Raw genomic sequence first — 11,882 nt, 5'->3', positions numbered from 1 at the left:
CTCTACCAACTGAGCTATCCAAGCACGACTCACGCCCCGTCCTCACAGGAAGTTTCATATCAGCGCACGCTCCGCTGTAGAGTGAAAATTTCATTCTAGAAATATCCCCCAGGCTGTGGCTAAGCCAAGTCTCCGCAATATCCTTTCTTTCAGGAGTGCTAGTTCTGCATGGTTCGCAGGTGAGCTTCTGCAAAGTTTGGAAGCTAGGAGGCGTGGTACTAGTAGAAATAAAGCTGTGAGGACGGGGCGTGAGTCGTGCTTGGATAGCTCAGATGGTAGAGCACTTACCCGCGAAAGGCAAAGGTCCCGAGTTCGAGTCTCGGTCCGGCACACAGTTTTAATTTGCCAGGAAGTTTCACTACAATCATAGTTAATTTTTGACCTTTGTTGTGGTAGGGTTGTTAGAAGGTGACGACTAGGAATTGCAGAAAGTGCCCTCTGCCGTGCACTGCAGAATGGCCCGCGAGTGTGTCCCTGCACATGTGGGAGAGCACGCGACTCCCGCGGCGTCCGCCTCGGCCGGTGTCCGGCGGCCGACTGAATGGGCGCAGCAGCGGCGTCGGAGCGGCAGGTGGTAGCAGCAGCGGCCGGCGGACAGCGGCCGCTTATAAGCGCTGGCGGCGCGCGCGGCCGCCCAGTCCCGCCTCCGCCTCCGCCGCTGCCGCCTCACGATGCCCGCACACGCGCTCCGCCAGCGACGCTCCGCCGCAGCGACGCTCGCCCTCTGGTTCCTCCCTCTGCTGGCGCTGCTGCCAGCCGGCGCGCTCTCCGCCGACGCCGACGCCAATGCGACGCTCGTCAGGAACTTCGTCGCTACCGACGCGCTCGTCGACGGCGAGCAGGAGCGACGCATCCACTACAACGGCCTCACCGCCAAGGAGACCAGCGTCGTCGGGGCTCCGGACGAAGACGGCACCAGGTGAGTGCCTCGCGAGTCTGCAGTGCCAGTGGAGTTCCAGAAGGTGCCGTACCCGAGTGCTCTGCCTCTTCTTATCCTACAACCTAGCAAGTCCGACGAGTCTATTACCGAAGTGATCACTGTGATGGGACACGCCAAGATACGGAATCAAACGAGGAGTTTCGTGGACGGTGTGAGTTGAGCTCCCATATGGGTGTATTTCGGATCAATTCATCCGAGTTGCTGTAGTGGATCTACAAACACTACTGTTTCTTTCTACGTTTGTGCGAGTACATACCACCTCGCGAAATTGTGACATAAAACGTGAATCTGTGCGTTTACTCCCAAACTGATGTAATTTGGATCAAAACATCCAAATTATACTACACGATTTTCAAACAGAGTTGCTTCTGAAGTATCACATATTAGGCCTGTGCTATGTATGAACAAGCGAAATTATCTCCTTAAACATTGAGTTTCCTGCTCACTGTGTATTTCAGCTACCAAACAGGTGTACTTTGGATCAATTCATCCGAGTTTCTCTAGTGGATCTACCAACACTACTGTTTCTTGAGCGTTGCTTTCTACATTTGTGTGAGTACATACCACCTCGCCATTTAAAACGTGAATCTGTGCGTTTACTCCCAAACTGATGTAATTTGGATCAATACATCCAAATTATACTACTCGATTTTCAAACAGAGTTGCTTCTCAAATATCACATATTAGGCCTCTGCGAGTATGTATGAATAGGCGAAATTATGTCGTTAAACATTGAGCTTCCTGTACACTGTGTATTTCATCACCCAAACGGGTGCATTTTGGATTAGTTCATCCGAGTTGCTCTAGTGGAACTACAAACACTACTGTTTCTTGAGCGTTACTTTCTACATTTGTGTGAGTACATACTGCCTCACGAAATTGTGACATAAAACGTGAATCTGTGCGTTTACTCCCAAACTGATGTAATTTGGATCAATACATCCAAATTATACTACTCGATTTTCAAACAGAGTTGCTTCTCAAATATCACATATTAGGCCTCTGCGAGTATGTATGAATAGGCGAAATTATGTCGTTAAACATTGAGCTTCCTGTACACTGTGTATTTCATCACCCAAACGGGTGCATTTTGGATTAGTTCATCTGAGTTGCTCTAGTGGATCAACAAACACTACTGTTTCTTGAGTGTTACTTTCTACATTTGTGTGAGTACATACCACCTCGTGAAATTGTGACATAAAACGTGAATCTGTGCGTTTACTCCCAAACTGATGTAATTTGGATCAATACATCCAAATTATACTACTCGATTTTCAAACAGAGTTGCTTCTGAAGTATCACATATTAGGCCTGTGCTACGTATGGACAAGGCAAATTATGTCGTTAAACACTGAGCTTCCTGTACACTGTTTATTTCATCACCCAAATGGGTGCATTTTGGATCAGTTCATCCAGGCTGCTGTATGGGATTTAAAAAAACGCAGCTATTTCCTATGCATTAGTGCCTAGATTTGCGCGAGTATTTATTAACGCACTAAATTGTGGTATAAAACGTGCAGTTTACTGGAATTTGTGTACTCCAACTCCCAAAACGGTGGATTTTGGGCCGGCCGGAGTGGCCGAGCGGTTCTAGGCGCTACAGTCTGGAACCGCGCGACTGCTACGTTCGCAGATTCGAATCCTGCCTCGGGCATGGATGTATGTGATGTCCTTAGGTTAGTTAGGTTTAAGTAGTTCTAAGTTCAGGGGACTGATGACCTCAGATGTTAAGTCCCATAGTACTCAGAGCCATTTGAATCATTTTTTTTTTTTATTCCGAATCAATACATTCGGTATACAAACACACTTTCTCCTGAAGTATCACGTATTAGGTCTATGTGAATAGGCATGAACATGTGAAATTATGGCATTCGACGTTGAGCTTCCTGTCAGTATATATTTTGTCTACAAAATCGGTGTTTTTTTTTTTTTTGGTCAACACAACCACACTGCGGTATTCGATTCACAATACAGTTACTTATCAACCAGTGCTCTCTAGCCTCCTATGATTCAGTATGTGAACGTGTGACATGACGGTATTACATGCTCACTAGCACAGACTGCGTATATTTTAACTGTCAGTTTGGTACACCATTTTGGACCAGTTCATCCGGGTTGCGCTATTCGATTTAAAAACACTCTTTAAATCTTGTGTATGAGGCTTGTGTGAGCATGTACGTACACGCAAAGTTATGACATTAAACATGACGGTTTCTGGAATGAGTGCATTTCATTTCACAAATTTGTGTGATTTGGATCAATACAACAGGCTGTGCTATTCGATATACAAAGACAGTTGCTTCTGAAGCATTACGTATTATTCTTGTATGAGTACATAGAAAAACGTGAAACTGTGAGGTTAGGTATAGAACTTTGTTAGGGAGTACATATGTCAGCTGTCAGTCGGTTTCATTTTGTTCAACCTGTCCTTACTACGGTATTGTATACACAGATGCTGTTAAGAATTAACTTGGAGACACGTGTGCTTCAATTTGTGAGTAGGCGAAATTTTGGGATTAAACGTGCCGCTTTCTGGGTAGTCTATATTTCATTTCCCAAATCAGTATATTCCATCCGGACTGTGCTATAGGATTTACAAACGATTTTATTGTTTCATTACGTTCTTAAGTTTGTGTGTAAAAAATTTGAAATTATGTGCTAATTAAAGAAAATATGTGCTATTAGTATATTAGCTATAAACTATGCTGCCATCCCAAGTTCGCCTGTTTTAGTACGAAAACAACAGTGGCCTTCTCGGAGTGATCTCGCAAGAGTGTAAGGATATTACTGGGGTAACCCACAAGAAACTGCAGCCGAGTGGACAACCAGGGACCTGAATCAGCTCCTTTTATTTCCAGTACGAATCCTTTAGCCATCTATCACGGTGCTCTAGAGGTGTTTAACGTGTGTAAGGTAACCTACCGTCCATAATCGATTTATGGGTTCATCAATTTTCCCTGTAGTGCGCAATAGTGATCACCCAAACTCTTCATCAGTGCGATAAGATCAGTCATCATGTTTACAACCGATATCAGCACGCCCACTCAGTGGCAACAATGACCAAAACAGCGCTGCTTGACAATTACGTTGAAGTTCTTCGTGCGTTTCTTAGTGTTTACTGATAGCCTACCTATGCCACAGTGAAGGAAATAAGTGTATACATTTCTGAAGAAAATATACTGAACGTATCTTGGAGATGTAGTGCCTCAAGAATCACAATGTGCTGTCGACTCATGCAGGTTTTCTAGAAGATTCCACCCCTAGGTTAATACATTAATGACGTACTTTAATAAACCAGGAAGTAGTTACCCACAGAAGACAGCACACATATGCTAAAACAGGTCCCAGTGATCGAAAGAATAATGCAGAAGTATTGCAGTTTATTATTTCGCGGCCATCGATAAAGATAGGACTCTAGTTCTCAGTGGAAGGAAGGAATCAGGGCTTTATTGAAAGAACCATCCTGCCGTTTATCCCACCTCAAAGTGTTTTAGGGGATCACGGAATCTCAATTCAGCATGAGCGGACGGGGATTTGAACTCGCACCTCCCAAATACGAGGGCGGTGTCTCAACCACAGTGCAAATTTCTCGGTAGCTCCCTTCAAGTACGAGCGAGCGTATTTAGGTACACAGCTCTGTGCTTGTAAGCTATGGAATGTATCTGGTCTACCGCCCCACCAATCTCCATACTCGAAAACAGGTCATTACATTCAGACAGCGTAAAAATTAAATTGGCTCTTGGTACACAGATGGTTACTGCACAAAGTGACGTCCACCTATCACTAGGAAACGCTTTCGTACTTCCTTTTGTGACACGGGTAGTTCGCTTTGCACTGTGATGTATACGACACATAAAGAAGCGACGTGGCAGACTGATAAGACGATGGGTCATAAACTCTTCTGGCGACCCATATGAGCGTTACCCTAAATCGCTTAGGGCAAATGTCGGTATGGTTTCTTTGATGGGGAGACGGCTGATGTCCTTCTACATCCTTCTCCAACCCAAGTTTGTTTTCTCTCTAATGATCTCATCGCTGACTGGAGATCAAATCTTAAAATTTCTTCGCTAACCCGACAGGTTTCGGCGTATACTCTCTGGCTAAATTTATTTGCTACTACTCTAGGAGTATTAAGTAGTCACATGTCAGTACAGATGTTGTGAATTTTTACTTTATTTCTTGTAGACTATAAAAGGAGAGCATTGCATATTGTCATCAGTTTATCAAATTTTACTATATATAATCCGTAATTTCGGGCTATGGACAGTTCTTGGACACTGCTTTATTTACTTCTCACAATCTTTCAAATACATTGCCTCGCGTAGACGAGACTACACGTATTCTAAAGTATCGCTCTCAAAAAAGGCCTAGTAAATACGCGTTTAATGCTTTTACCAACAACTTCATATTGTCAGAGTAGTGAAACTAAGATTGAACATGATTTTAGATTTCATTAGATACTAGGGTAGTTGAGTGTTTGGCTAGGTTGAATACATGACAGAAGTATGTCTTTTAATTTTTACTTATAACGTACTCATCAAACAAAACACGTACTAAACATCTGTATGTCACAAACAATGGTACCCTCGAAGCTAACATCGTGTTTTTACCATGTTAATGACACTTGCATAACATGTTATATGTCCTTGATGTTCTGTAGAAACTGAAATTTGTTCAATCTGAGTGTGCCTGGTTAGGTGTAAGAGTGGGCCTGAAGGCCCTAATCTTGCCAGGTAAAATAAATGCATAAATAAATAAATAAAATATAGTTAATTTTACGTGACTGAGGTGAACCATACTTTCCAAACATGGACATGAAAGCCCCTTCTTTCTATCATAGATTCCAGTCTTCATCACAGTTCTCTAGCTTGGTGTTTATAGGATCTGTCTATAGCATTAGCGTTAGTACAAAATTTTTGAGGCTTTCGTCACCACTTGGTCACCTGTTTCCTTTTGGATTTCGTCTCTGGATTTTTCGCCGAATTTTGTTTGACGATATTTGTGCAGTTTCGTTAGTACGAGTGGCCGGCACTGTCGAAGATTCACCCTCTTCGACCACTAGCAATGGAAGCTGAATCCCTGATAATGTCGGCCACTCGTATTGGAGAAATGTCACAAGTATAGTTAAACAAACGCGGGCCGAAGATGACGAGACGAAAGTCAACAGGCAATATGATTATCGTTAGGTTTTAACTTACTATCATCAGCGGCGTCATTACAATCGGAATACTAAATGTATTCGATGAGGTACGAACTGACAGTCCCCTTTCGGGCGGTCTATCAACTGATTCAGTAAAACAGTAGAAAATCTATCTGGAGATGGCTCACGGGATTCGAATCCCCGTCTTCGGGAATACGCACCGATTGTCTTAACCACGACGCAAGTTCTATAGACCTCGACTTACATGTATCTTTTCCCGTAGCCTAAAATAGCAACAAGGCATACTCTTACATATCTGGGAACGCTATACCGCATTATGGTGCACAATTCAAATGTTCAAATGTGTGTGAATTCCTAATGGACCAAACTGCTTAGGTCATCGGTTCCTAGACTTACACACTACTTAAACTAACTTATGCTAAGAACAACACACACACCCATGCCCGAGGGAGGACTCGAACCTTCGACGGGAGGGGCCGCGCAATCCGTGACATGACGCCTCAAACCGCGCGGCCACTCCGCGCGACGCTACACAATTGCAACACACCTAGTTACACCCACAGAACGAGTGTACCGACTAAAACTATAAGCTAAAGCTCCGTCTGCTGGCCCTGTCGGTCCATTCAGTACAGTGTCATTCTCTGGCAAAGGCGTAATACGGATGCGGTATGCAAGGGCACGGGGTTATCAGACCGCTCTCCCGGCCGTTATCAACTTCCAATTCCTTGCAGCAGCTACTTCTCGCTCAAGTAGCTTCTAAAATGGCATCATGAGGGTAAGTGCACCCGTTCCATCCTAGCCTAGAAAAAATATCTATCAGTACCGGGAGTCGAAATTGGGTCTTCTGTATAGTAGTCACATACGCTGACCGCTTTTTCTTTCTGTCTGTTTCTTGGTCGTCTTTCTTCTAAGGGAAGATCGGTTCTGTGCTAACGTGGAAACTTCACTCAGGTTTCTCATTACAGAGGACGGCCAGCCCCTGACCGAACGCACTGAGCTACCGCGTCAGCGGGACTCATGAGCAGAGGCAGCATTTTCCTGAAGATGGTGAACAGTTGGATCGCCGAAATATCGAGTCAAGTTGATTTTAGGATCTGGCAGCAAACCCGAAGAGACTTTCAATACATAGCGTCTGGTTTTGATATCGGAGGGCAGGTTATACAGCAGTTGCAAGCGATAAGGCTCCATCTTCAGTCGTTTCCTTAAGATTTTCCAAATGGTCGGTTGTGATATGTTCAGCTCTCGGCTTGCTCTGTTTGTTGACTTACCTGTGCTATGTGAGAAATACGCCCTCACACGGACAACCATTTCTTCACTCACTACACGCTTAACCGTTAATTTCCCCTTGCAGAGACACGCTGAGGCTTTAACCGCGCATACGATCGCCCAATGTAGTTCGCAGCTGGTGAATCTCTGTTAACTTCGTTCTGAAGTGTTGTTGCTCTTCTTCAGCAGACTTACGTGAATGCACTTCAAGCGCAACATACCTTCTCGGCCTCTGTTGCCATCTTGCCTAACTGCACACTGCTGCGCTCTCGTGGCAGAAATCTGAAGTGCAGCTGCAACAATACAAAACTTTTTTAGTTTTTTCTGTATGAGTTTTAAGTTTTGTGACAGTATGTCAACTAATGTACCTACAATGCATTTATGAAATCGCTTCAGTTATTTATAATAACCTTGTATGTTAATCGAGCAGTGATAAGAGGGACGTGCAGTGATACATGACATGAATCTCAGTACTGTAAAAAATCACATGCATGTCAGTTTTGACGGAAGATAAGTCTGTCATAAGCTGTCGTAGAATCTATGATTTTTGCAGCTTTCCTTACAACCGATATTAGTTGTTAACTGACGTATTATTGATTGTGTTCGACATTGTGCTATAAATTGAGCAGTCGAGTCTTTGAGTTGATCCACGAGGAGCGCTCCGATGACGCAGTTGTTAGCACAACGCTCCGCAATGGCAGGGATGATGTTTCGAGTGTCGTCACGGCTCACAGTTTTAACTCGTCACAATGAACACAGCGCATGCGCTTCACAGAGCGAGGGAATTCATTCTGATTCAGTATTGTCGCTCCCATGAACATGAAAAAAAAAATGTATGAGATCACGCTGTATGAAACAACCCAACTACAGGCGCAATCCCTGTTTTCTTGTACCGGGTGATCAAAAAGTCAGTATAAATTTGAAAACTGAATAAATCACGGAATAATGTAGATAGAGAGGTACAAATTGACACACATGCTTGGAATGACATGGGGTTTTATCAGAACCAAAAAAAAATACAAAAGTTCAAAAAATGTCCGACAGATGGCGCTTCATCTGATCAGAATAGCAATAAGTAGCATAACAAAGTAAAACAAAGCAAAGATGATGTTCTTTACAGGAAATGCTCAATATGTCCACCATCATTCCTCAACAATAGCTGTAGTTGAGGAATAATGTTGTGAACAGCACTGTAAAGCATGTCCGGAGTTATGGTGAGGCATTGGCGTCGGATGTTGTCTTTCAGCATCCCTAGAGATGACGGTCGATCACGATACACTTGCGACTTCAGGTAACCCCAAAGCCATTAATCGCACGGACTGAGGTCTGGGGACCTGGGAGGCCAAGTATGACGAAAGTGGCGGCTGAGCACACGATCATCACCAAACGACGCGCGCAAGAGATGTTTTACGCGTCTAACAATATGGGGTGTTTTTTTTTGTTCTAATAAAACCCCATGTCATTCCAAGCATGTGTGTCAATTTTTACCTCTCTATCTACATTATTCCGTGGTTTATTAAGTTTTCAAATTTATACTGACTTTTTGATCACCCGATATTTTCTGAACTTATTGCTAACATCTTTACTTACTAGCAGAGAAATATGGATGACTTTGACTGTTGCCATCCTTCAATGTTACATGACGGTGGGCTATCCGTACTACGTTGCAGGCGAGGGATCTGCGTTGAAGTTTTGTTGCCTTATAATTATGTTTCGCAAAAATTTATTTTGGTGACGCGTGTCGTTAAAAGACTGCACCACTATTTCATACTGAACGCGGTATTCACATTCGTCATTATTGCTCAAAATAAAGAAAGGCCCTACGTACTTCCCGACTGGTAACACGCAACAGAAAGACAAACGTTCCGAAATTATAGAAGCACTGCTCTGAGAAAGTGTAGCTCCCGCGTGCCATTCTCAAAAGTGGCTTTCATTTTTGTGGGTTAAAAAAAAAAGAAATGTATACCGAAATCCGATGCGGTTTCTTAAAGACGTTCGGCAACACTTTTGTCAACTGCTGACATTCCATTAATCCAGTGTTTCAGAAACGTGTAACCTGTTCATTAAGTAAACTGTATTATACTTGATGTCTATTTTGGATTATGGGCTGGGGCTGAAATTTCGCTCGGTTACGAACGTAAAAATCATCTATAAACAACAGGCAGCCAGATTTGTGCTAGCCCTTCGGAAAGCCACTTAGCGTAATGAGTGTGAACCTCATGAACTAAATTCCATTGAACTGTACACTTCTACGACTTTTTTTCTGAGAGCTAAGGCGAAGTCATTAAGATGTAGTAGGCTTATTACGTGACTCAGAGGTAAAGGAATGGTCTAGCACTTCTTACTCAGGTTTTTCGTAGTTTCTGTAAACTGATTGGAGCAAACTACACCTCCTCTGTCTTTTCCGCGTTCTCCTCCTACAGAGCTAATACCCTGTGCCTAACGACCTCGCTACCCAAGAAACGGGAAAAAATACTAAAAGATCGTAATTGCCCAGCTGCTCTCCCCCTCCCCTCCCACCACGCACACACACACACACACACACACACACACACACACACACAAAAGCATCTCCGTCTTGAGTTCTGCAGGAGGAACATTATTTTATTTCTTGGAAGGTGCCATGATTTCAGTTATAGCTCCATCAAATAAGAGAGAATCTTTCTGAAGGATAATTGCTTTCGATAGTCTATAGAATGCGCCGTCCTTTAACGGTGAACATATAAATGACAGTCGTAACGAGTCACAGTAATATAACGTGGATGTGTATTACAGTAATGAAATACTGGATTCCTATTTAAGACGAGTCAGGTACACTTTTCTACCTCGACCATTTATATTAATCTTTTCCTCCGTTTCCTTGAACCAGTTCATGCTGATCCACGAAGTTTCATTCCCTAAATCCCGATCAGTTACGTCCTCAACAAGAAACTCTAATTCTATAACGTACCGTGTTACCCACAGACGTAAAAACTTTTCACAAAATGGAACGGGCATATACGTGTCATCGTGTTTAACATTACCAAGCGATTAAAAATACAAAGCGCAAAATAATGGAGGAGACCCGTAGAAGAGACATAATTGTTAGCGCAATTCTGGGAAACTACTGTTCAGCTGATAAGAAAACCGGGGAAATCTTGGAATAAAGGATAAATGTGAAGTTTTATTTCTCTTGAATACCTCTGTGCTAAATTTAGAGAATCGATAGTAATAGAATCGATATTAATGCGGACACAGCCTTTGCACCAGTTCTAACGTCTCCATCGAAATTCTCACTTAGGGAACATAAGAATACAGCAACAGAAATCGTTTTCTTTCTCTCTCTCTCTCTCTCTCTTTCTTTTTTCTTTTTTTTTTTTTTTTTTTTTCATCAGACCAGTTTGGTGCGGCCCTCTTGTTTGTGCCATACACTTCACCTAAGAGCAGCACTTGCACTCAGCGTCTTCAACACCGATCGCTATTACTCTCACAAAAAATGATTGAAATGGCTCTGAGCACTATGGGACTTAACATCTGAGGTCATCAGTCCCCTAGAACTTAGAACTACGTAAACCTAACTAACTTAAGGACATCGCACACATCCATGCCAGAGGCAGGATTCGAACTTGCGACCGTAGCGGTCGCGCGGCTCCAGACTGTAGCGCCTAGAACCTCTTGCCGTCTACAGCTCTCTCTCGAACCATGGAAGTTATTCCCTAAGGTCTTAACCCATACCCCTGTCGCCTTATCCATTCTTCTAATTAGAATTTTATATGTAGTCCCCTCCTTGCCAATTCTGCAAAGACCCTATGCCTTTCTTATGAGATCACTTAATTTGCACCACCACATTTATAGCGTTTCGATTGTCATCTTCTCTGATTTTTCCACAGTCCATGACTCACTTCCACGCAGTTCTGTTCTCTAGATGTACATTCTCAGAAATTCTTTCCTCAAACTAAGCAACTGGAAGCAGCTGACTTCTTTTGGCTAGGAAGGCCCTCTTTTTCTGTGCTAGTCTACTTGTAATGTCCGCCTTGATTCGGCCGTCACGCTTGATTTTGGTTTCAAGGTAGCAGCGATCTTTCTCACTTTTGATACCAATTTTGTCGTTATTCTCACTGCTTTTCATCCTTAGTACTTTTGTCTTTCTTTGGTTTACACTCCGGCCATAAACTGTCCATACTATTCAACTAAACTGCTGTACTGTCTGACTGTCATTGTTACTATTAAGGGAGGAGAGAAGTCACCTTCACCATTAACAGCGCTTTTACAATATTTCTACAAATTAAAATTGTTTCTCTGTTGATCCATTTTATTGATACAATCATCGGTACTTAAAACAGTTTGCTACAGGGTAGACCTACTATGTCGTGAGTCTTTTCACGAATTAATAAATATTGGATTGGGTAAATTTGTTGAATACAGTATAAAGAATGCTGCATTGAGCAAAACAATACTTTCTCTTTCCCACCTTTACTCTGACATTTTTCGATGCTGTTATACTCGCATTAGAGTATCACTTTTTATTTTCTGTGA

General features: G+C 42.9%; 1 protein-coding gene across 1 annotated transcript in view; it reads left to right on the top strand.

Moving 5' to 3' along the window:
- Window positions 1–656: 656 nt before the first annotated feature.
- LOC126167602 (uncharacterized) overlaps window positions 657–11,882 on the top strand; it is a 426,870-nt gene continuing 415,644 nt past the window's right edge. The window contains exon 1 of the mRNA XM_049920489.1: window positions 657–919. Coding sequence (XP_049776446.1) covers window positions 672–919 — 248 coding nt within the window. The 5' untranslated portion in view covers window positions 657–671. The remainder of the gene's footprint in view (window positions 920–11,882) is intronic.

This window comes from Schistocerca cancellata, chromosome 1 (genome assembly GCF_023864275.1).
Source record: "Schistocerca cancellata isolate TAMUIC-IGC-003103 chromosome 1, iqSchCanc2.1, whole genome shotgun sequence".
Taxonomy (NCBI): domain Eukaryota; kingdom Metazoa; phylum Arthropoda; class Insecta; order Orthoptera; family Acrididae; genus Schistocerca; species Schistocerca cancellata.
Note: the sequence above shows the minus strand (reverse complement) of the source record. Positions and strands in the feature narration are given on the sequence as shown.